The 26518-nt window shown below is 34.9% G+C and overlaps 1 protein-coding gene and 1 long non-coding RNA gene across 26 annotated transcripts in view; one reads left to right on the forward strand and one right to left on the reverse strand.

The window, feature by feature from the left end:
• LOC309605611 overlaps positions 1-26518 on the reverse strand; it is an 867207-nt gene that overhangs the window by 691349 nt on the left and 149340 nt on the right. The window lies entirely within an intron of this gene.
• Positions 1-26518, forward strand: part of CEP170 (centrosomal protein 170) — a 145434-nt gene that overhangs the window by 88602 nt on the left and 30314 nt on the right. For 11 of the 25 annotated variants that reach the window (XM_082340008.1, XM_082339997.1, XM_082339999.1 and 8 more), the window contains 6 exons: positions 2176-2652; positions 6732-7375; positions 19296-19445; positions 21178-21258; positions 22250-22376; positions 24565-26400. In XM_082340008.1, coding sequence (XP_082196134.1) covers positions 2176-2652; positions 6732-7375; positions 19296-19445; positions 21178-21258; positions 22250-22376; positions 24565-26400 — 3315 coding nt within the window. The remainder of the gene's footprint in view (positions 1-2175; positions 2653-6731; positions 7376-19295; positions 19446-21177; positions 21259-22249; positions 22377-24564; positions 26401-26518) is intronic. The other 14 variants (XM_082340004.1, XM_082340006.1, XM_082340005.1 and 11 more) reach the window with 5 other exon arrangements.

The raw sequence follows: 26518 nt of genomic DNA on the forward strand, positions 1-26518 counted from the left end.
TTGATCAAGTACAGTTCATGATATATAGTAAATAAATCAATGTATGAAAAAATAAAAACATTAATGAGTTTATTAATATATGTAAAGTAGTTAATGCATATTACTCTCATGGAAATTTTAAGTGACAGGCCTTCAGAGTAAACACTCAAGTGGATACTTTAAGGAAAAGATAAATGAACTCTGTAATAAAGAAATTTTTAAAACGTAACTTAGGTTATTAAGAATCCTGTATATCCTCTTACTCCAGAAAACGTGTAGAATTATTGCTTTGATAGTGTAGTGGGGTTTTTTTGTTTTTTTTTATTAAATGATGTTTAATTAATTAATTAATTAATGTTTATTTATTTATTTATTTATGGCTGCGTTGGGTCTTCGTTTCTGAGCGAGGGCCCTCTCCAGCTGCGGCAAGCGGGGGCCACTCTTCATCGCGGTGCGCGGGCCTCTCACCATTGCGGCCTCTCCTGTTGTGGAGCACAAGCTCCAGATGCGCAGGCCCAGTAATTATGGCTCACGGGCCCAGCCGCTCCACGGCATGTGGGATCCTCCCAGACCAGGGCTCAAACCTGCGTCCCCTGCACCGGCAGGCAGACCCCCAACCACTGCGCCACCAGGGAAGCCCAGTGTAGTGTTTTTAATACACTTTTTTCATTTTCAGTAGTGAGAAAAAGTAGATTTTGAAAAGGATAATTTTTATGTTGAAAATTGTTTTTGTTATATATTCTATTTACTGTCTGTGTAATTTGCTTTCACTTTTTTTTTTTGGAAGTGGAACTTGATGTCTTCTAATACCCTATGCCACACATTTGACTACAGAGATGTTGCTGTCCCATTCTTCTATAACCTAAAAGCAAACAGCTTAATGACTGTTTCACATTCACAGTATTGCTAAGAAACTGATTATAGCACCTGAAGAATCCCATCAGTATTTAATATTTGAAAAAATGTGTCAAGACCAAATACTTCACTTAATTAGAAAATGATTAGAAACAACCTCGTCCCCCCCGTATTGCCTTTCCTTCCTAATAATTTATCTGCAAATGGTTTTTCTATCTGTTTTTAAAAGGAATGCTTTTTTGAGCTTTAGGGAAATATTTTTCATTTGAATTCACTCTTTACCATCTTGATAGTAGTTCTTTTGTTTCCTGAAAAAACGGGGCAGTTTAATCTTTAAATTTTTTTTGCATTTGCTTAAAGCATTTCAGTTATCATTTTCATTTATGTGCCTTCACATATTTTATATATAAATGCATTTATCTTTATACCTTCATATTTGTCCCTGGGGCAACAGAGGAATAGTGTTCCAGAATTGCTTACTTATGCCAGCTCTTGTTGATCTGAGATTTATAATTCAGCTTTCCTCCAAGAATTTTGACACTTGGATGTATTCTGCTGTATAGAAATGTACATGAATTTCCTTTTGGAATTAATTGGCTGGCAACTGAATTGTCTATTTTTAACTTACTTGTTTTCATACTGCTGCTTGGATTGCAATGCCACAAGCAAACCACATGTTTTATCTTTACTCATTCTTTTATTCTTTATAAAATGTGTCTATTTTCTTATAAGGATCACATATTGGTAATATTATTTTTGTCCTGGTAATATTATTTTTGTCCTTCTAAAAGTAATGTCTCTGAATGTGATGGTGATGAATGGTAAGTGGAATCATTATGTCCAGAACATTGCTTACATATTGACATCATGTTTCTTTCTTCATTTGAGCACCTGTTCTCCTTTGGAAATTTACTTGTTTTCATAGATATTTCAGATATTTCATCCTCCTTACTTGATAAGGAAGTTTATATTTTTTTCTATCTCTCTGTATATGTACATTGAACATGCATATCCATCTCCATTTGATTTCAGTTCTTTTGTACTTTGATGATTTCTGGATCCAAGTTGGAAAAAATATGGACCTAGCCATGCAAGGTCCACCTCTTAACTTCTTTGCTATCCTTTGCCACTGCTGCTGCTTATCTTGCATCTCCTATTGGTAACTGAATGCTACATTTATAATCAGAATTATTTCTCTTCTGTGACATTTGCCATTCTTTTTCATCCAGACTATGATCTGCCTTCTGATTTCCATGGAATAATACAAGTGGCCATTACTATACTCCTTCAAGTGCTAGAAGCTTCCAAATATTTTGAATTTTCTCTTATTTTTCTTATTAGGGTGCAGCATAGATGCCAAGCAAGTTGAGGAACAATCTGCAGCTGCAAATGAAGAAGTACTTTTTCCTTTCTGTAGGGAACCAAGTTATTTTGAAATCCCTACAAAAGAATTTCAGCAACCATCACAAATAACAGAGAGTACTATTCATGAAATCCCAACAAAAGACACACCAAGTTCTCATACAACAGGTGCAGGGCATGCTTCATTTACCATTGAATTTGATGACAGTACCCCAGGGAAAGTAACTATTAGAGATCATGTGACAAAATTTACTTCTGATCAGCGCCACAAATCAAAGAAGTCTTCTCCTGGAACTCAAGACCTGCCAGGGATTCAAACTGGAATGATGGCACCGGAAAACAAAGTAGCTGACTGGCTAGCACAGAACAACCCTCCTCAGATGGTATGGGAAAGATCAGAAGAGGATTCCAAAAGTATTAAAAGTGATGTTCCAGTTTACTTAAAAAGGTTGAAAGGTAAAGTGAATTGATCATTTTAGAACTTGCTATTTTATGGTAAAGTTCAGTCTTCACAGTTACCAAACTACTATTAGATAAATAATTACATGGTATAAAGCTTCTGCATTTTTGAAGGTTTATATTTGATTTTAAAGCTCAAACGCCAGCCATACTGCCCACATCCAACTTACTCATTCAAAACAGTCTGCCTTCATTTTCTTGCCAAAACCAGATTGGTTTTGTAAATTTGTATGTATGCCATTAAATATGTTTCTTTTTCTTATGGAAATAAAAGATTCATTCAGTTCACCAGTGGAATTCCCTAGAAGGCAGTTCTCATCATTTTCTTGACTTAAGGAAAAGATATATTCAATTCTGTTCTTCTCTATTATGTGCTTCCTGTAAAATGGCAGTATGTAGATTTTGAAAGTTTTAAGCCATTGGATAATGGGCTGACAGTTCTACTTTGGTAATATAGTCACATTGTTGGTAGAGTGTTTCAAACTGTTCTCAGATTATTACTCATGTCATGAAACAAAAATTTTTTTGTTTAGAGATACTGGGAATTAATTGAATTAAGAATTTTTTCACTAGTAAGACTTTTGTAAAAATTGTAGTTGAATGTTTATTTGTGAAATAATTATTATATATGTTTTATTAGTATAATACTTGACCAAAGTTAGTAAAATCTTTCTTTATACCTGTACATCGAAGTATCAACTGATCATTTTTTTCCATTGATTTTGCTAATTAAATTAATTTAGAATTTTCTGAATACAGTTTTACGTTAACTCTATCTTAATTTTATTCAACAAGCTGTCTATAAGGGAAAAGATTGCATGTTAATCTGACCATTCTGTTACTATACAAAAAGTTAAAGAGCTTTAAAAGAACACTCGTTGAGGTCAGAGATTATATATTACTTACCTTATATCTCTTTCCTGGGGCTTGAGTATGTGATAGGTACTCAGTAACTTGAATAAACAATGAATGACTTCACTATCATTGACAAGACTGACCCTGGTTTAACCTGTACTTTATGGCTTGGGATTCTGTTCAGCTAATGAAGAAATACCTATTTCTGATTTACTTCTAAGGCATTTCAGGATAGTGAGATGGTGTGACTACCTAATTCTTTGTCAGGTCCTATTTCTATATTTAATTATAATCATAAGCAATTACCTGGCATATGAACTTTTAACGTGATTGTTGTCTTTACTCCTACTAGATAATAACAAATATATAATTGAGACCTATACCTGTATTGATATATATAGGTTAAAGCTCACAAATGAAAGCTACCCATTTGTAAATTGATCATTTTTATGAATTGGATAAGATAATACTGATATCCTCGTATAATGTAAAAAGTACTGTGAACTTTGAAAATTTAGAAATGACATCGTCTTTTTTAGACCACCCTTAATAAACATACAAAACTGAGCTAAAATATCCTTTTAAAAGCCACCATTAAAAAGTACCTTTATGGGACTTCCCTGGAGTTCCAGTGGCTAAGACTCCGTGCTTCCACTGCAGGGGGCACGAGTTCCATCCCTGGTGGGGGAACTAAGATCCCGCATGCCACTCAGTGTGGCCAAAAAAAAAAAGAAAAATGAAAAACAAAAAACTTTTATTACATCCTTTTATTATAACTGTATTTTTAGTTGTAATAACTGTTTTCTGTTTTAGCTGTTATTTTGATTCCATATAGAGGCATTAATGCTCACATTCACACTGTATTTATACATTCGTTATTAGATATTTAAGAACCTTACCAGAAATTATACAAATTATTATTATCCCTCAAAGTTGATTTATAAGTAGATATACATTCTAGTATGTTGCTATTGCTTAGAACCCTGCTTTTGGATTTGCTGCCTTCAGGCCATTTTACAAACCATCCAAGAAAATGTCTTTGTGAATATAACTCATTTTTGATCCAAGATAGATCCATTTTATTTCTTCAGACATATTTATGAATGACATTTTACTTTTCCCCAAAGTCAGAGCTGCCATCATTAGATAAAGATTTTCCACAATTTAAGATATCAAAAGTATATATCTAGTCTCTAGATAAATATAAGTATAGCAAATTGTAACAATATTACAATAATAGACTTTCAGCAACTGCTTAGTCAAAAACTTGAAAGTAGGTAAAACAAAACAACTTTGCTCCTGCAAGAGTGAAGTGCACGTGCTTTGGGACAGTTAAAGAAAATAATGTTCACAAAGCCCATACACTTTTACCCTTTAGGAGAGTTGCAGCTTTTTTTGGCCACAACTCCTGACTAGGTTACAGCTAATCTACCCTTAAAAATACTGAAAGAACTTCAACATATTAATGCCTGATTAATAATAGACAAAACAGAAAGAATCTTGTTAAGAACAGTTCCCAGTGATTTTTTTTTTTTGTTAAGTAAGAACAGAAATTGCAGTTCTGATCAGATGTGTTATCTTCTATAACACTGAGAAATGCAAAAAGAATAATAATTTTTGAAAAAAGAAAATGGCTAATCTATAGAGAATTTTTAACCTATAACTTAAAGAAAAGATACTGAAAGGACCTGACACCAAATAAGTGCCAAATTTTTGTATGGTGTTACAAGAACTAAATTCTGTAAAGATGGCATTTTCATATTGTGTACGTGTGTGATATGGGTTGTCTGGTCTTACTACACATGAAATGTGGGAGTTTAGTTATTTACAGCTCTCACAAACTGGATTCCTTTTCAGTGCGTCCAGTGCAATATGAAATAGGTTGTACAATGTCCTGTTTTTAATGAGTTTTGTATTTGAACTAGTAGTTTTGTTTGGTTCTGCATTCCATCTGCCTATCCCTAGCTTAATTACCAAGGCACAAATTCCATTAATTAAATTAAACACCATTTTTTTCCTTTCAGATTGCATTTTCAGTAGTTGCTACTTTGAAGAAAGATTTCAGATTTAGTCCTGGAAGTATTGGAATACACGTGGTTGACTAGAGTAATTTATAGCTTTCTTCTAAAGAGCTATCATTTAAGCCCTCATTTGTGATTCAGCCCTCATTTGTGATTCAATCTAAAACATGCATAGAATAACTCTTGACTTTCCATTAAATTCATGCTATAATAATATAATAATTGTAATTTGATTATTTCTTCTAGTGTACTTATTATTTAGATAATAAGAATTCTAAATCAGTGAAAAATCAAGTAATTTTCATAAACTTTCACATTTAATCCCTAATAGAACTATGAAGGGTAACAAAAAAACCTCTGGTAGGAAGCTGATGTTTTCAAAATTCAACTACAGTATTCTAACTTGACTCTATATGCTTAACAGAGAAGACATATTTTTATCTAGTTATATTTAGCACCATGCCATTTGTCTGGTAGATTTATGTAGGATTTCATAGACTGCGCTTTTCCATGCTAGGCCTTTTAGCATGCTTTATTTAACTCGCTGAAGCCACCAGAGTTTAAATGAGCACACATGCAAAATTGCAAAAATTCTCATAGCTAGAAAGAGGTTTGTAAAGAATTGTACAATAATTGGTGGAAACTACAAATTTGCATTTTTATATTAAAAAGGCAAGGTATGCTATACTTTTGGAAGTTTTGAACGTCACTGAAAGTTAAGTTTCATCACATTTTTTATGGCATTTGCATTCTCTTTTCCTGTGTAATGATAAGCACTTCAGTGGGATCACACTTTTTTCTGTCTTTTTCTCTCTAATGCTAAAAATAAATTTTTGATTGCTTAAATAAGGTATAAGGTTTAAAGGCAGGATAAATGTTTAATGTTATAAATACAGACTGTCACAGATGATATAGCATTGCTTATCTGTTAAGGCATTGGTGAACCATTATAAAGTTAAAATTTGGAGAAAGAAAAGTAATCCTATTCAGTTGTTTATAAAGGACTCATTGTTGGTTGATAAAATTTGAATGTAAGCATTGCAGTTGAGGGAAGTTTGCAGAGCCTGTTACTGAAAAGAACATATGACTTTTGATTGAAAAGGGGAAGGGGGCAAAACAAGCAGCACCTTTGTATGTGCTTCTAATTTTCTACATGGGATTTTTTCCTTCTCTATTATGCGGTTTCTTTTTTGTGTCCAGGAAATAAACATGATGATGGTACACAAAGTGACTCAGAAAATGCTGGGGCTCACAGGCGCTGTAGCAAACGTGCAACTCTTGAGGAACACTTAAGGCGCCACCATTCAGAACAGAAAAAGCTACAGAAGGCCCAGGCTACTGAAAAGCATCAAGACCAAGTTGTTGTAAGTCAAACTGCTTTTATGATTGCATTCTTTGATGAAGACAGTCCCAGAAAAAGAAGGTCATATTCTTTTACTCACAGTACGGGAATCTTGTGTCAGGAAACTACTTATACAGCACCACATACAAAACTTGAAAAAACAAAATCTCCAACAGCAGATGCCAAAGTGGTTTCTTTGTCTTTACAGACTAGCTCTGCGCACCACAGAGGGGGGCATGGTGTTCCACATGGGAAATTGTTAAAACAGAAATCAGAGGAGCCATCGGTGTCAATTCCCTTCCTACAAACTGCATTATTAAGAAGTTCAGGGAGTCTGGGGCACAGACCAAGCCAGGAGATGGATAAAATGTTAAAAAATCAAGCTACTTCCGCTGCTTCTGAAAAGGATAATGATGATGACCAAAGTGACAAGGGTACTTATACCATTGAGTTAGAGAATCCCAACAGTGAGGAAGTGGAAGCAAGAAAAATGATTGACAAGGTAAATAATTGAAATTTGGGTATGATATTAGTTTTCTCGTGGTGTATTACTATTGGAAATTACTAGAGAGTATAAAATGTTTTCATGTAGTCAGTATCTTGAAACTTTAGGATTTTGTTAGGGAACTGCAAGACTAACAATAAGACCAAAATGCTTTCTGAGTTTATTCTGCTTATATTCTGAATTTGCCCGAGTTTCATATGTAAAGTCCTGTACGTATAAGCTGATTGGACCTTTTAAAGTTGTATAAATTTAAGATTGACTTTTCAAATGCTATACTTTGGCCATTCTCACTTTGCATTTATTTAAAAACTAAAAATCAAAACCAGATTGCTATGATTCTGTTAATATAAACGTGAACATTAACTGATAATAAACAAAGGTTTCCTGCCTACTAATTTCATTTTGGAAGCAGATGATAATACATATGTTTTAATCAATTTTGTTCTTTTTCCTTAGTTTCTTCTCTTAATTTCTATTCAGTGCTGTCTGTGGTGATAGAAAAGTGTATAAAAACAAAATCAGTGTGTTTATGATACTCTGAGTTTAACCAAGTGTATACCTAGTCATGATGATTATTTACATTTCAGATTTGTTTTTTGATGTTATTGGTTAATGTGTATAATGATTGTTGTATGATTTAAAAAGTAGTTTTGCTTCCAGTAATGGAAGGTTGACTTTAGAATCAGCTGTATATTTTATCCCCTGGAAGATAGAAACATAGATTTGGCTAAACATTAATCTCTTGTTTAAGTTCTTGTTACTCAGCACGTGAGCAGCATTAGCATCATTAGGGAGCTTGTTAGAAATACAAAATCTCAGGCCCATCTTAAACATACTGAATCAGAATCTGCTTAAAAGCAGGGTTCATATGCACATTAACATTTGAGATGCACTAGTTCAGATGATGAGTTTACATAGTGGTCTTTTAGAGAGTAGACAAGGTAAATAACCCTTGGGGATACAGGAAAATTATTAGGACTTACGTTTACTTTTTTTTTATATATATAAATTTAATTATTTTATTTATTTTTGGCTGCGTTGGGTCTTTGTTTCTGCGCGCGGGCTTTCTCTAGTTGTGGCGAGCGGGGGCTACTCTCGGTTGCAGTGCGCAGGCTTCTCGTTGTGGTGGCTTCTCTTGTTGTGGAACATGGGCTCTAGGTGCACGGGCTTCAGTAGTTGTTGCATGCGGGCTCAGTAGTTGTGGCTCGCGGGCTCTAGAGCACAGTCTCGGTAGTTGTGGCACATGGGCTTAGTTGCTCCGTGGCATGTGGGATCTTCCCCGGCCAGGGCTCGAACCTGTGTCCCCTGCATTGGCAAGCGGATTCTTAACCACTCCGCCACCAGGGAAGCCCTGGATTTATGTTCACTTTTTTTTTTTTTTAATTTATTTATTTATTTTTGGCTGCGTTGGGTCTTCGTTGCTGCCTGCGGGCTTTCTCTAGTTGTGGCGAGCAGGGGCTACTCTTTGTTGTGCACGGGCTTCTCATTGCGGTGGCTTCTCTTGTTGCGGAGCACGGGCTCTAGAGCGCAGGCTCAGTAGTTGTGGCGCATGGGCTTCGTTACTCTGTGGCGTGTGAGAACTTCCCAGACCAGGGCTTGAACCCATGTCCCCTGCATTGGCAAGCGGATTCTTAACCACTGCGCCACCACGGAAGGCCTGTGTTTACTTTTAATTTCATAGTTTTTATTTCTATTTAGGAGTGTGTTCTATAGTGTATGTATGTAATTTCTAATATCCATTTATTGAGGAGCACATGCTCAAAATTTTTTACTGTTGGGGTATAGACTTCCAAACTTTTGGAGACCCATTAATTTAGGAAATAGATGTTATGAAAGTTGTTAATAAGCGAAATAAAGCAATTAAGAAACAGATAAAGTGATTTTTCTGATTATATTAAAGGAAATCTAAGAACACAGTGGTAGCAATAGAAAATGACTCTTGGTGATTTCGAATTATTTTCATCATTGGGAATCAATAATGACATTTCTTTCAGATTATTCTAAAGTTTATAATTTTTCCTCTGGTTATTGAGAACAAGTATAGTGCTATTTAAAATACTGTCAAATAGAAAATAAAAGGATAGGTTTCGAAAAAAAAAAGAGAGTGCTAAGAAGTTTTAAAATTCAGATTAATATTAATTTTATCCTATTATAGCTTTGTTTGGTTTATGGATATTTCATTCATAGTTATTGATGTTTTCTCTATTAAAAGATCTTACAGTGAGGGGTTATATTGTAGTATTTAAGAACGTGAACACTTGCAGGCAGACAGATTTGAGATTAAGTGCAAACCCTACATGTACTAGATATAAGTACATTGAGTAAACTCGAGTAAACTAACCTCTTTAAGCCTGTGTTTATTTTTTTAATAAACTGGAGATTTCACTAAGTTATGAAAAGAATTCAATAAAATATATAAAAGTCTTATTACAATGCCTATCTTATAGTAAAAGGTCTATAAATGTTAGCTATGTTATTACCCTTACTAGGAGTTTCCACATATGAATCTCTACACTAGGTATTGATTAATCCTGAAAAGTTCCTCATCATTGAAAGGGCCAAATCTGAAGCTCAAGTGGAAGGTACAGTGCAAGGGAATAGCCTGGCCAGAATAGCAGAAAGCCAAGAAAGAAGTCACTGTTGCAGATGAGACTCTTTAAAAGTAAACTGCTGGATAGAGAGAGGGACCACAAAACCTGGTGTATACCTGCTGTCTATAATTATCATAAGCATCTTTTTTTCATTTTCAAAAAGAGCCCCAGTTTCCATGACAAATTATATGGTCAAACTATGGATAAAGGAAACCAAGATTTTAAAGCAGGATTCATTTAAGGGAATAATGTCAGGATGTGACTAAGTAGATAATTCAGAGTCATTCTTGGTTTGTATAAACCAGAAAACAAAGCTAAGACCGTAAGTCTAGGGAAAAACAAGAATCACTACATTATCTTGTGAATACCAGAGAAAAAGAGCTGAGATTCTACTAGCTGTGGTTAAAGCTAGAGGTCAGATTCAGGCTAACTAAAGTCAGGCTCTGGGGAAACAAATGTCTGAAGAAAATGAGGTAACCTGTGGGCCTGAAGAAAACAAAGACCAAAAATAGTCAGAATCAAGGCATAAGAAGGACTTTGGGAGGATGGGAGTAGATTCAAGCATCATATCGAATTGCTTGGGTAAGCTCTGTCATCCATTTTCTCCCTTTTGAAGTTAGGATGTGTGGGATGGAAGTTGGGACCATCAGCTGTTGTCCATCTGAATTTAATTGTTGTTTGGTCCTGAAAAAATGTGGTCTCTTTCCCTTTTTACTCCCTTATTTGAGAGCTGGTTTATTTCATTAATTTATACTTTTATCAACCTTTATTCAGCATCAACCATGTGCCAGGCTTTGTGTTAGGAGAGAGAGATTGCAACTGAAAAGACAGAGTTCTTCCCCTCAATAACTAAGTATGTGGAGGGACGGAAATACACAAGTGAAAACATATGAATTAAAAACGGTATGATGAATGCTTTGATAAACAAACTGTTCAAGGAAGGGTACCAATAGCTTACATGAGGGGATCTCAGGTTAAATATCTTTTCCTCAGAGAAGTCTTTAGCTATCCAATCTAAAGAAACCTCCCTAGTCACTGTCAAATCAGCTTGTTTCATTTTAATCATAAGCTTTTTAACCAGTTGATAGTTTCCTATTTATTTATTTGCCTCCCCACTCCACTATAACACACACACGCGTGCGTCTGCACACAAGAATATAAACTTCATGACTGCAGGAACCTAGTGCCTGGTATATAAAAAGTCCTCAATAAATATTGAATTTAACTGCCAACTGAGCTCATTTTGAAACATGTGGAATTAATCCTTTAACAGGTATGGTCAAGGAGGTTTTCCAAAAATATGGAGCAACCTTTTCAAAAGCACAGGAGGGTAGAGGACTTGTTCAGAGGGCCACAGTTACTTTTAGAGAGATGAGATTGGAGTAGATCTTGAAGGCCCCTACATATCATACGAAGACCTTTAGATTTTTTAATGCTAAAGGCAGTGGTGAATCATTGAAAGCTTTTAAATCTGGCAGTGATGTGCAAGTCACTGTTGTAAGTGTGAAGAATGGATTGAAAATTGGAAAGGCTGGAAGCAGAGAAGGCAATTAAAAAGCTGCTGACATGTCCAGTAGTCAGTTGGATATAAAGGTCTGGATCTTAGGAAAGATACAAAGGTCTGGGCTAAAATAACAGTTTTGGAATTATAAGAGAGTAGATGTGAATGCAGAATAATAGATGAGATCACTTGGAAAGAATGTATAGCGTGAGAAGAGGCAAAGTATGAAATTTTTAGCAACACCAGTGTGGGTGGACAAAGGAATAAGAGTGAATAAAGGAGGATCAAACAGAGGACTAAGAGAAAACCAAAAGAAAATAGTATCTTGGAGTCAAAAACTCACTTACTCAAAAAGTTGAGTAAGCAGCAGTGTTACATGATACACTGATATTAAATATGATAAGCACTAGAATGCCTTTTCAGTTTTTCCCCAAAATACATTGTATTTCTGGGTCTAGAGAAGATAAGCAGAACATATGTTTCCATCTTAACTCAGGAGAAGTTGCATACTGTTAAAATGTGATCTCTTTAAAGAGATGATCAAGCTGAAATCCTATTATCTTTTTCAGTGCTGGTTGTATTGTTAAGTAGTTAAAAGGTGCTGAGATATCCACACCCCAACCCCCAAGTTATGGGATTACAGCATTTTGGTTTGTACTTTTGTGTTGTGTGTTTGTCAGTAGATAAGCTTATTTTATGCTTTGTCCCCAAATTTACCTTTTATAATATTAACACAAATGTCTGTTATTTATAAAGAACTCTTAAGTTTTACATCTAAGCTTACATGGAGATGCGCTATAATAAGAAAGTGCTGTTAACTGCCTGGATTAAAGGTAATTATCTTCCATTGCAATGATAATCTCCCCTAGACCTCCCTCCTTTGACTTCCCTATGGTACCTAGAGAACCCATCATAGTACCAGTTTCTTTCCCCACTCCTTCGTCCACAGTTCTGCCGAGGGAAGAGGAGGATGTTGTCAGGGCTGCCTCATAGCCTTTTAAGCTAAATGAGGAAGATTTGTAGTGAAAACAGAAAGCTAAATATTAAATGAAAAGGAAAAAATTGGTCATTGTAGAGGGCTTGAGGTTCTTTCGAAAAAGTATTTCTCTTCTCCATAAATTTCATACCATAGACCAGTTCTTCCAGATACTTCTCCTTTCCTGAGTTTTGACTCCCCAAATACCTCTTATTAGCATATTCTCTCCCCTCATGGGGCCTTGTATCTATCAGTGCTGATTCTGTAGGCAGCAGGTGGTAGGGAAAAATCCAGAACCAGGAGAACTATAACAAGACTGGAAACATGGAATGAAGAACATCTACAGCAGTGCGTCAGCCCAGAGGAAGTCCGTGCTGAGAACCTAGATCCAGGTTTAAGCAGTTTGGAATGGAGATATTCCAAACTCTAGTTCACAGCAAGATTTTACATTAGGTCCCAGTCAGAGCCAGGGAACCATGATAAACCAGAGTCAGAATCTAGGTAGAGCCTGCCAGTTAGAACACAGAGGAAGGAGGCATGTTCAAAGTCCACTCAAACACCCAATCAAGATGTATGGGAACTAAAGGATAAGAGATCAAATAAGAGCTTGAGTTGTAAGAGAGGACATTGAAACAGAGGCTGCATTTGGATTTTGACTTAACATTTTTTTCTACTTCCTGTCAATCCAGAAATAATCTGAGTTAACGGGCCAAAGCAAATAGTGGTTCTTAACAGGTAAATTATGACAGCTTGATTTTTCTTCCTCTTATACTAATCTTCTTTCTTGCGGTCTCTTCACTGAACAATTTTTTTTTTAATTTTCTATCAGGAGAATTTACTTTTGGTCACTCTGATTGATGCTCCTCTCCCCTTCGTAGCACCCCATGTTCTTCTTAGGTATAGGAAACCCTATCCTGCTATATTAATTCCCAAAGCTTCATAAGAGAACCCTCACCTTTTTTTCAGTCAAAAGCTTAACATTTAATAGGTTTGCCCCTGTTTTCCTTTCTCTATTATTGTATGAGATCTTATTTATTTTCCTGCTTTTAAGGGGCTTTCCACTTACTGTGCCCTAGTCTAATGAGCTCTTCCCTGTGTGGTTTTTTTGTTTTGTTTTGTTTTTGCATGCCTACCTCCTTCTCATAATTTACTTTCAGAGGCTTTTTTTTAACCACCCTACCTAAAATAGCCCTAGCATTCCCCTCTTACTACCATGTTTCATTGTCTTTATAGAACTTACCTCTAGCTAGTTTACTTTCTTTCTGTCCTTTCTAGAATGATCTTATTTGCCTTGACCATTTCTGTATGTCTTGTGCCTTGAACAGTGCCTGGTATGTAGTAGACACTCAATATCTGTTGAATGAATGAATGAGAAAGAAAAATTTTTGACATGCTTTTTTCATTTTTATCAATATTTGTATGTGGTTAGCTATATATTAGCTAAATTATTTCATTGAATTTATAGATTGGTTAAATCCAATCAGGCCTCCACAAACAGGTTTTCCTGTATTTTATGTGCTGAAACTAGTTTATATCTTGATTTCAAAGTAACTTGTTAAAATGTATAATTTAAAACCTTGTATGTTTTATAAGCTTCTCTTTGTACTAAGAAACACGATTTCTTGTACTAAGAAACATGGTTGTGTCAGAAGAAATGTATAAGTTTCAGGGGAATTGCCTTGATTAGTAGAAAACTAGAGATACCTTTGCATTTCTAGCGGTACCTACCTAACGACTTAGTGCTTAAGAATCTGTTTGGCAAGGAAAGGAAAGGTAAGATGGTCATTGATGAGCAGTCAGATTTTAGGGATGAAAGAAAAGAATTCATGACAATGAAATAAGCCATAAAGAGGAGAGAAATTGGACATTTTAACTATAGAAGCATTAGAGTAGACCTGAGTGTGATTTGAATATACAAAAGGAGGAGCTAATAGAAAAAGAATCGTAAACAGTGATGGAAAGGGAAGAGATTGTGGCTGTAAGACTCCTAAGGAATGGGAAGAATCAAGGATGTAGGATAGATTTTGGGAGAGGACAAAGATTTACCCAGACAGAGGTGAAAAGGAAGAAGATAAGGCCAGATAGTGCCCTTTTTAAAAAACTGAGGTAAAATTCACATGACATTTGCCATGTTAGCCATTTAAAGTGTGCAGTTTATTGATTTTTAGTACATTCACGGTGTTATGCAACCATCAGCACTGTCTAATTCCTGGACATTTTCATCACCCTAAAAAGAAATCCCATACCTATTAAGCAGTCACTTCAGATTCCTCCGTCCCCCAGCTCCTGGCAACCACTAATCTACTTTCTGCATCAGTGGATTAGCAGCATATTCTGGCCATGTCATATAAATGGAATCTCATAGTATGTGGCCTTTTATGACTTGCTACTTTTCACTTAGCATATCTTTTCAAGGTTCATCCATGCTATAGCATGCATCAACACTTCATTCCTTTTTATGACTGAATAATATACCATTGTGTGGGTATACCACATTTTATTTATCCATTCATCCATTAATAGACATTTGGGTTGCTTCTACCTTTTGGCTATTGTGAATAATGCTCCGTGAATAATGCTCCATGAGCATGCATGTATATGTGTTTATTTGTATACCATGATAAATTATAAAATATCTCTCCTACCCCCATTCTGAACTCCTTTTTTTCTAACAATTTTGTCTGAATTTTCCATTTAAAAGTTGATTACAAATATGTTATAAAAATAACAATGTTAAACATTCAGAACCGTTTATTCCACTGAATTTGTGGGACTTTCCATTTTAAAAATGAAATTAGAGTTTCATGGAAAATTACAAGTTAAAAAAAATTCTCCTCTATTAAATCTTCCTGATTTTGTTCCCTGATGTTAGTGGCTAGCATTCTGCATAGTTCTTGAACTATTTATGTGTGAAGTGATTTCCATAAGCCATGGGAACCTCTACTATTGATTTGAACTGGTAGAGACCCTGCTCTCCTTACCCAGGAGGTCGTTGCTCATTGAAGAAAGAGACGTTCTCATCATCTGAGGGTGAAACTTGAGTGCATTTTTACTTAGACACTTTGATATGATCAGTATACTAATGCAGTACCATTCTTCCGTTGTTATTTTAAAATAGGCCTACAAAAGCTTGATATTTAACCTATTATGTTTCTCATTTCTGTGGGAAGATAAATTCTGAATTTCAACTGATCTGGAAAATTTTTTGGCTAATAAATAAAAGACTATTGCTATTGAATTGCCATTTTGCTCTACATTTGTATTATCGTATTTCTATGCCTAAGTCTTCTCCCTTCCCCCACCCCTTTTGTCTCCACTTTCTGTCACAAGAAGCAAGCCACCTATGTCTGAGGTTGCCAAATGTAATTTGACCTCTCTTTACAAGTATTCAGTAGGTGGAATATTTACCCCCATGAAAGTTAATCCTGTGTTCTTTGGTTTGATATACCATTATTCCCCCTTCCCCAACCTCCAATTTCAGAATTAGAAACGGTGGACATTTTTAGTACAGTCTGAACTTTTAAACAAAAATGACGATAATGGTAATATGCTAGTGAAAAACCAAGGGCAAACTTTTCATAGGCTTGGTTTGTGTTGTATATACTAGCCCTTTATCATCTGAAGAATGTTTAGTTTCTTTAAATTTAAAACTAAAATCTAAAAATATTGTCTGGTTCTTATAGAAATATTGTTTTAACTGCAAAATACCCCTGCATGGTTCAGGTGACATTCTCTTTTTTTTTTTTCCTAAGCTCCTGTTTTGGACTAAACTCCTCGAGAGCAAGGACTGAGTTATATCTATATTATATACATATTAAATGCCCTATGGTGGTGAGCCCAGTAGCCTACAAATAACAAGTACCATATCTCAGTAACAGGTTGTTAAAATTGTTTAAAGTAGTCAATGAGATATAGAAGTGAAATCCCAAAGTGAGATGCCAGATATCACATACACATATTCAAAAGAAAAGATTGAGAACATGTTCCAGAATTCTGTCTTCTTACCCTAAACCTAGAGGCTGTGGGGAGGGTCACAGGTCACTCCCCCGTATGGAGATGCATCCACGTGGCTCATGGGAACTGTAGGAGAGAGTACATGAAAGCCACTCCCAACCCCTAAGATAAATAAGTTATCTTTAAACTGCCAGTCCCAGAGAGCTCAGAGAATATAAGTTCAAAAAGAAAATTTCTGTTCCCATACCACTCCTCCTTCCTCCCCATGCCCTTCAGAAGAACTAAAAACTGACTGACAAACTTGGGGAGGAGGGTTCTACTTAGAGTGGAAGCATAAAAGTTGGACAGATATCTGATCTCTCTCCCTTCCTCAGTTTAGACTTCTAGCCTAAAAAAGTTCCTAGCTGAGTGAGGGACACCTGATTTTGTACTCTTATCAGGTTTGGGGGTTTAATCGAGCCCTGGTCAGAGTGGGGAAGAGCAGAGATTCATGAGCCTGGGTTAGTATACTGTATTTGAAATACCCTTGAGCCATCTAGGAGGAGAAAGTACAGATAGGTGAGCAGCTGTCTACAGTTGGTGATTTAAGTGAAGCCTTGGATATGGGTGGAATCACCTAGGGACAAAATCTAGAATGAAAAGATGAGAAAATCTAGCAAACTTGGTCTCTGCTTTGAGGAGCTCTTAAGTTCTGTTTAAGCATTATATTGCATGTCAGATTATATGTACTTTTTTAGATATGAAAAGTATTATAGCTTCAAAGTACATAGACTGTATAGCTGTTTCTGTCTTTGTTTTCACACGAAAGTTGTGGATTTTTTGTACCTAGACACGAAAATGACAGTTTGGATTTCAAGCTGAGCTCGTTGTAACTATTACTCATTTTTCAAAACACTATCAAAAATACAGATATGAACTTTGAAGGCTTCTTTGCTCATACAGCAGTACTTCAGGCCCTATCACTTGCTTGGAAAATAAATTGCTACTTCTCTGACAGATACATATGCACAGCTATCTCTAATGTTTTAAGAGGAATCTGTAGAAAGTCATCTGAGTACTCTTTCTGTACAACTTCAGTTCCCCTCTCTAAAAACATTAGTTCTCTGTGTGTGGGTCTTTTGTTATTATTTCAAAATAGTGTCAGAAGCGATTTGGAGAGATTTAATATATTTGAAACTGCTGGTGCTTAGATATTTGAAGAAATCAAGTTTTGGAGGTCCATTATTAGAATTAAATATCATCAAATCAGAAATTAACTGAAGGTAATTTGTAAATTAACATGCCAGAGAGATGCAACATGCAAGTAATCACATGTGGTTATTTTTGTCTTTTACTCCCAAACTTGAACTGTAATTTTTTTTCTAGTGATTATACAAATAAGGAAATAAACTTCAGTAAATGTGGAGTTCAGTGACTTGAGTTAGAAATAATTTTAAAATTTTATTTTAAGATAGTCACATAACTTAGTAGTTCTAATTTCTTTCTTTATAAGTGGGGTTGAAGGCAGAGCACATGGAAAGGTATACTTAGCAGGTTTTATTGCTGTTCTTGTTAAACTTACTAATTCTGCTGTTTAGCAAAATGAAGCAGGTTTGGTTTTTTCGTTCTGTACACTGTGCTTCCATGTATTATTAAAATTTATATTTGATTTAAAGCTAATACACAATTTGCTCTTAAAGCAAAGATAATTTAAAATATTGAGTGGTTCAACAGAATATTAAATCGTAATTCCTGAAAACTATACAGTTATATTTGAATTAAATATTAAGTAATGCCATCTAGTGGTAACATTTCCAAGTTTAGTGAATTTGAAAATTTGGTATCTGCTTTACTAAATGTGGACTTCAGAATTTATCAGCTAGGTATACTATATCATTAAAAAGGTTTCTGGAAAATAGTTTAACCTAAGGGTTTTTTCCTTTTTGGTAGAAAATGAAGGCTCTTTGGTTATGTTCTAAAGATCCTTTCTACAAAGTGCTAATTGAAACACATTATTATTCTTTATTGTGATAATTAGAGCCACAACTATTACCTGTAAATAATAAGCATTGGGAACAAAGTAGGCTTAATAGTTAAAACAGAAGGTTAAAGTTTATTTAGTTATAACCTTTTCCCAGTCTATTCAGGGCCTATTATGTGCCAATAAATGAGTAAGACTCAGGTAACTGCCCTTAAAGGCACATGATTGATTGTTGGTCTCTGTGTTTAGAATATTTCAGAAGTGTTGACCATAGACAGCCTTCTTATTGAAAATGCTGATGTGTGTGAACAGACTCAGGAATCTGCATTTCAAACAAAGGCCTTTAAGTTTAAAAATTATATTCTATACAAAGTTTGAGAATTATGGTATATTCTATACAAAGATCATATGTTAAAATCTGTCATTTAGGACCTTAGAAAACTATATGTATAAATTTAACTCATATATGTAAATGTTAAGCATCTGTTAGGGAAGGAACAGATAAAATCAGCCATACCTTTAAGCTTCCAGCATGCTTCTCAAAAATAACAGAGCAAAGAGACAAGCTGAAAACAAGCTGAAGTGGTGTGGTACTCTTTCCTAACTCTTGGCATTATTGTAATGCTTAACATTATTAACATCTTTTAACAAAGCAAAGGTAATATCCTGAATATCTCTTATTTATTATCAAATAGTACATTTTGCTAAATGTTTAAAAAGGACATTTACATTTACATAAGCTGTCACTGCCCTGTTTTCGTCTCCAGCTGTTACTCCTATTGGATGTTACCCTATCATTAAACAAGTTTCCCTCATTACTGAAGTTACCTATGAAATTAACTTGAAATATTATTTGCCTCTGAAGTTACTGATAATACTCACATATTAATCTGGTACTCAGACTTTTCATTTATAAAATAATTTTCTCCTCCTAGGTATTTGGAGTAGATGACAATCAAGATTATAATAGGCCTGTTATCAAAGAAAAACATAAAGATCTGGTAAAAGATTGGGCTCTCAATTCTGCTGCAGTAGTAATGGAAGAAAGAAAGCCACTGAGTACACCTGGATTTCACAGCTCAGAGGTATACACATCTTCTCATATTTTTTACATGCACAAAATATAAATTTTAATCATTTGTAATTACAGCTGACCCTTGAACAACACGGGTTTGAACTGCGCAGCTCCACTCACACACAGATTTTTTTTCACTAGGTACATACTATGGTAGTACATGATCCATGGTTGGTTGAATCCAAGGATTGGGGACCATGGACACAGAGGGCCAACTGCAAAGTTATACATGGATTTTTGACTACATAGAGGGTTGGAACCCTTATTCCCCTCACCCCCCCACCTTTGTTCAAGGGTCAACTGTATATTATTATAAACAATTGATATATCCTCTTGTAAAATACTTTAAATTAATATGCTTTTGTCAGTGAGTGAAAATGTTAAATTTCAGTAAGCAATTAATGAACTATATGCTCACTAATCAAATTGACATTATGAGATAAGACAAAAAAATATACACTGCATATACTTTCTAGGAGGTCATGTATTTGGAATGGAAAGATCTGTCATGCCAGGAAGCATGTGTATAGTAGTGCCTGATAGATACAACTTATAAACCTAAATAAGTGCCCTTGTAGTGCAGCCCAGGATGTAACTAGAATAATGTGAAATTAATTAAGGGTGGCTTGGTTAAGATAGTTTTGGAGTCAGTATAGTATAGTAGAGCTTCTAGGACCTGAGTGCGAATCCCAGAACTGCCACATTTAACAGAATACTTTTGAGTCAGTCATTTCCCCTCTCTCATCTTCAGTTTTCTCATCTATACAAATGGCATTTTTGATAAAACCTATTTACAAGGAAGGATGTGAAGCATAGAAAGTACCCAGCATCGTAATTGTCTGAGATTTATGCAGTCAACAAATGTTTATTCCCTTATCAGAAATATTAGAATTTCATTCTACACTGATATGTCGGAAAGAAGTGTTAAAAAAAAATGTATATGACTGAGAATTATTAATTAATTATAATTTATTCAACTAACAAGATCTAACATTCAGTGGACGCTTTCTGCGTACCATTTTACAAATAATGAAACTGAAGTATGTAGAAATTAATTTGGTCAGTGTCTTAAAACTAGTACCTTGTGGAGCCAGAATTTGAACCTTAAGGAGACTTGATTTCTTAACTCATTCTTTTATTCTTATATTGCCTTTCAGGAAATGAGTTAATTTAAAATATACAAGTAGTAAGTAAATGTTGACTATAAATAAAATAAAATCTTAAGATATAAATAAAACAAAATATAAATGAGGTATTGTATTTGTGTGAAATGTAAGTATTCTTTATAGACAACTAAATACACATATATATTTGCTTATTAATGTAAAAATTTTTCCTTTATGGTCTGCTATTTCCTGAAAACTGTCAAAACAATTACTGTATTTTAGTATTCTTTTTTCCTCCTTCATCTTAGAGAATTTTTATTTTGATTTCTGTTTTATGAGATGCGTAATTTACTTATTGAAAGCGAGTGATACTTGAAGCAATGTTTTAGTATTCTGATTAATCTGGAAAGGGTGCTGGTGATTGTGAACTTGTAGGACTTCCTCTTCTCCTCTCTATCCCTTCAGCTCATGCCAAGTAAATTTATATATAGCTTGAGTATGTACCTGCCTTTGAAGGAGTCACCTAAACAAGCCATTAGGACAGTCTGCACAGAATGAGTCTACATAAATGTGTGTCTTTGAAACCCACCCTGTTGTGGGTATTCCTAACATGATTTGTACTGGTACTTCCTTCAGTCTCAGAACTGTGAGCAGCTCCCACGAAACCTTGGAGGAAATTCAAAGATTCAGCAGACTTTGGTACCCTTAGGCTTTACTGTATGTATGTCACTATGTGTACAACTTACTATTTTAATCTATTATTCTTGAAATCATATAGTATATAGCCTGTATGAAATACTTATCAGTTTCTAGCCTGTCATTTGACACTTTTAAGAAAATATTGTTTTGAATAATTCAGAATAAAATTTGATCAGAGCTTTCCATTCCTTAGTTGTCATTACAGGTTCAATACTAAGGATTGGCTTAAACTTTCAGTGAGGAAACATTTTTTCTATACTCCTAGATCTTCCATATTAAATTCCTAGATTGACCTAGTCTTAAGAATTACCAATATACATCCATAAGTCTGTGGAAGCATATCATGAATTAAATTCTATTTCACAGTTGACTAAGTACTTGCCTTAAGGACAGATGTAGACAGGGGCAGGTCTAGGTTCAGACTGGTTATACAAAAATCCTTAAAGGTTGAGTCATTTCTAGCTTCTTCTGGAAGTACTAAAGTGTTGTAGAAAGAAGCCTCAAGCTTTGGGTTTGTTTTTGAAATCCCTGAAGACATGACCTGGGAGATTTAATACTCCTAGAGACTCTGGAACCAATCTGATTCCTGGAAACATTTAGAGGGCTGGAGAACAACTTAGAAATAGATCTTTAAACTCTCTGTTCTGTAGAATGGAGTAGAACTAACTTCACTGTGGTAGCCACAAAGCTACTGTAGTACGCCTGAGTTTATTTAGTAGCAGTAAATTTTAAGCTCTAAGAGTTTATTTTAGTACCATTGTTAGTACTTAATAAGTACAGAAAATTATACTACATTCACAGTAATAATGTTGTAGTTAAAAGAGGTGCCTAGAAAATCTTCAATTTATATATGAGGAAATTTAGTACATGATAATATATCAATGTGAGGTTTAAATATTGCTTTGTATGATAGGTTAAATGGAATTTAATGACTAAATGGAATTCTGTGAACACAAGAACCAGATTTGACCAGACTAGGTCATTGCATTTTCTTGTTTCTCTCCTTTAGGAAGGCACATCTTCATCTGGAAACAAGCGTTGGGTTTCACAATGGGCTAGTTTGGCTGCCAATCATACAAGGCATGATCAAGAAGAAAGGATAATGGAGTTGTCTGTACCTGTTTCTTTAGAGAATGGTATTTTCTTTCCTTCTTTCTTTTTTTTTGTGAATCATACATCAATTTTTAAAATACTATAAGCTAAATCTATATAGTGAGACGTAAATTAAACCTAAATAAACATATTCACATAGTCTCATGCTCATACTAAATATAGATTTTATTTTCAATAAAAATGCAGATATCATTAAAATATACCCCTAACTGAAGATAAAGAGATAATTTGTAGATGAAGCATATATATACACACTCACACAAATTTATATGTGACTTTATATGTATACAACATATATATAGATGAAAATTTAAAAATAAGACTAACACAGTTCCAAACTATCCCATTCATTAACGCAACAAATATTTAAATGCCACTTTATGCTATATGTTCAATGAAAAAGAATTTACTTAATATGTATTTAATTTACTTAATACATCATTTGCAAACCTATGTAATATGATTTTTATTACCTTTTTATTATATTTCTGTGAACTGAAATATAAAGTTTCTTTAAAAAAACACAAAATTATATGCCTCTTATGATTTTGTTATTAGATTCAGTTAATTACATTCTTAATTAAAAATAAAACTCAAGGAGAATTTGTATGTGGCTTTTTACCTGTATTCTTAGTTGTATTATTGGAAATGGAAATAGAAATTTATTTTGTCTTTGACTTGTGACACCCAGAAATCTGTTTAGGAATTTTGTAAACATTAGTCAGCAAGTATTTGAGCAAGGTACACATCAGTGTACTAGAAAAGCTATATAATTTATCATAGAAGCTAGAAGTAATTTTTAATATTACCAAAAATCTTTGGAAAGACAGAGTAGTTTGCAGCTTGGTTCACATAAACTGATTACTGTTTGGGAAACAAAACAGACAGAGAAGCTAGGCAAATTTACAAAAGAATCATTATAAAATTATTATTAGCTGTGGAAAGCAAAATTTTATACTTGTTATAAAAATTAATAGTACTTGGCCTTCATTATTTCATTCCTGTTTCATGTTCTAAATGAACTTACTTAGATAAGCTGATAAATCTACTTATAATCTAAAATGTTCTCGTCAAATATTCATTGAGTGTGTGTTAGGAGCCAGGACAGTGTGAGAAATCCTAGAAAAATACAAAAAGATAAAATAGCTATTACAGTTTAGTGCTTCAAGTAGCACTAAGGAGATAAGACATAACCAAATAACATGATTAATTGCTAAATTAAAGTTACATCAGTAAGTTATTAGGTATTTTCCTGCATTATAACCATAGTATTGCTATGAAGTTTAAATGCTAAAATTTTAGAATTATAAAGGGAAGAAAAGACCCACAGAAGCTATATCTAGTATCTTTTTCCCACTTATCCCCAAAAGATTTAAATGCTTTATATGTTAATTTATATTTCCCTAAAAAGATCCCTTTTCTCAGAAATACATTCCATTTATAAGCAGTCAGGAAAGTCCTCCTTAAGTAGTATTCTCAAAGTCTCTCACATGGAAACATCAAAGTTATATATTTTCTCATTGGCTTCTCAGTTTGAGTCTTTAATATACCAGAAGATCATAATTTAAAAATACCTCAGTTTGTAAAATTATGGCAAGTCCTGTCACGTTTTTTCCGTTCTTATAATTTTTAAAAATCTTTTAATGAGCTTTGAATTTTTTTTTAGAAAACCTTGTTAAAATTCTACATTTTCTGTTTTACTTAGGAAATCCAAACTTGTCATTCTTTCAGTAGATAATAATGCTTATTAAAAACCAGGTGTATTATTATTCTTTACTATGTAATTCAAAGTATAACAAATAAACAGTGTTTATTAGTCATTATTTTTGCAATTCTGTGTACCCTACATAGAGTCCATTTTTTGTGAGCGAAACTTCACAGATGGGACAAGTCACAAAAGCAAGAATGAACACAGTAAACTTCTCTGCCATAAAACACATTAATCGAAAAAAGAGAGCAACAGATGTAGGTTTAAGATCAGATGACCCTGATTTTCATCTCACACAATTTGCTTTCTTGACTCTCCTATTAGTAATCTACCTATTTGTGCATTTTGGCATTGTATTTTCTTTTTAAACTACACTGTCACAATGTTGGCTTATTTATTCAAAGTTTTACTTTATACTTAAGCCATTTCTTAACTTCAGAATCTAAGGTAATATGGTACTCGTTTGCCCCAGTAAGTTCCTTATTTGTTGTTTTATTTTATAGATACAGATATCAGTGAATCTGGCCTTTCAGTGAGAAGTACTGGCTCAGCAACTTCCTTGGCTAGTCAGGGAGAGAGAAAGAGACGAACCCTTCCCCAGCTTCCAAATGAAGAGAAGTCTCTTGAGAGCTCCAGAACAAAGGTTATAGCACAGAGGTCAGAGATAGGAGAAAAGCAAGACACGGAACTTCAGGAGAAAGAAGCACCTACACAGGTATACCAGAAAGATAAACAGGATGCTGAGAGAGCCCTGAGTAAAATGAACAGGGCAGTAAATGGTGAGACTCTTAAAAGTGGTGGAGATAATAAAACCCTGCTTCACTTAGGCAGCTCTTATTCTGGAAAGGAGAAAAGTGAAACTGATAAGGAAGCTTCTTTTGTAAAGCAAACATTAGCTAAAATCCAGCAACAAGAACAAAAGGAACAGGCACAGTGGACACCTACTAAATTATCTTCTTCAAAAAATATTTCAGGTCAGATAGATAGATGTAGGGAGGAACCTTTTAAACAGGAGTCACAACCTCAAGAAAAAATTCCAGGACTTTCTACAAGCAAAGGAGAAAGAGTGATACAAAACGAGGGTAAACGAAGAAAAGCTGAGGAAATTCTGAAAAGTCAGACTTCAAAGGGAGGAGACAAGAAGGAATCCTCCAAGTCATTAGTGCGGCAAGGAAGCTTCACTATAGAGAAACCTAGCCCCAACATACCCATAGAACTTATTCCCCACATAAATAAACAGGCTTCATCTACATCCTCTTCTTTAGCGTTAACAACTGCCAGCAGAATACGAGAAAGAAGTGATTCTATGGATACTGATTCTAGTTTGGACACAACCCTTATTCTAAAAGACACAGAAGCAGTAATGGCTTTTCTAGAAGCTAAACTGCGTGAAGATAATAAAACTGATGAAGGCCCAGATACTCCCAGTTATAACAGAGACAACTCCATTTCACCTGAATCTGATGTGGACACAGCTAGTACCATCAGTCTGGTTACTGGAGAGACTGAAAGAAAGTCAACCCAAAAGCGAAAGAGTTTCACTAGTCTCTATAAAGACAGGTGTTCCACAGGTTCTCCTTCCAAAGATGTTACAAAGTCATCATCTTCAGGTGCTAGGGAGAAAATTGAAAAGAAAACAAAAAGTCGTTCCACAGACGTAGGTTCTAGGGCAGAGGGTCGTAAATTTGTGCAGTCCAGTGGAAGAATAAGGCAGCCTTCAGTAGATTTAACAGATGATGACCAAACCTCTAGTGTACCTCATTCAGCCATCTCTGATGTTATGTCGTCTGATCAGGAAACTTACTCTTGTAAATCTCACGGAAGGACTCCACTTACCTCAACGGATGAGCATGCACATTCCAAACTGGAAGGAAGTAAAGTAACTAAGTCCAAGACTTCTCCTGGAGCACCTGGTGCATCCAGTAAATCAACCACTCTCCCAAGGCCACGACCCACCAGGACTTCCCTCTTGCGCAGAGCGCGACTTGGTGAAGCTTCAGACAGTGAACTCGCCGATGCTGACAAAGCATCTGTGGCTTCTGAAGTGTCCACAACAAGTTCGACATCGAAACCTCCCACAGGAAGGCGTAACATTTCTAGGATTGATTTGTTAGCTCAGCCTCGTAGAACAAGGCTTGGCTCATTATCAGCTCGCAGTGACTCTGAAGCAACAATCTCTAGAAGCAGTGCCTCTTCACGGACCGCAGAAGCCATCATTAGAAGTGGAGCCAGATTAGTACCTTCAGATAAATTTTCTCCTAGAATTAGAGCTAACAGTATCTCTCGACTCTCTGACTCCAAGGTCAAAAGTATGACCTCAACACATGGCTCTCCTTCAGGTAAATTGGATCCAGACTTTTTATAATAGCATATTTCTTTTATGTTTTGGGACTCCTTTTTTTAAAAATTAAATATAAGTGTTGATTCCCAAAATTTTCAGCAGAAAGGTCATGCTGT

Source organism: Balaenoptera borealis (genome assembly GCF_965194805.1).
Source record: "Balaenoptera borealis genome assembly, chromosome: 1".
Taxonomy (NCBI): domain Eukaryota; kingdom Metazoa; phylum Chordata; class Mammalia; order Artiodactyla; family Balaenopteridae; genus Balaenoptera; species Balaenoptera borealis.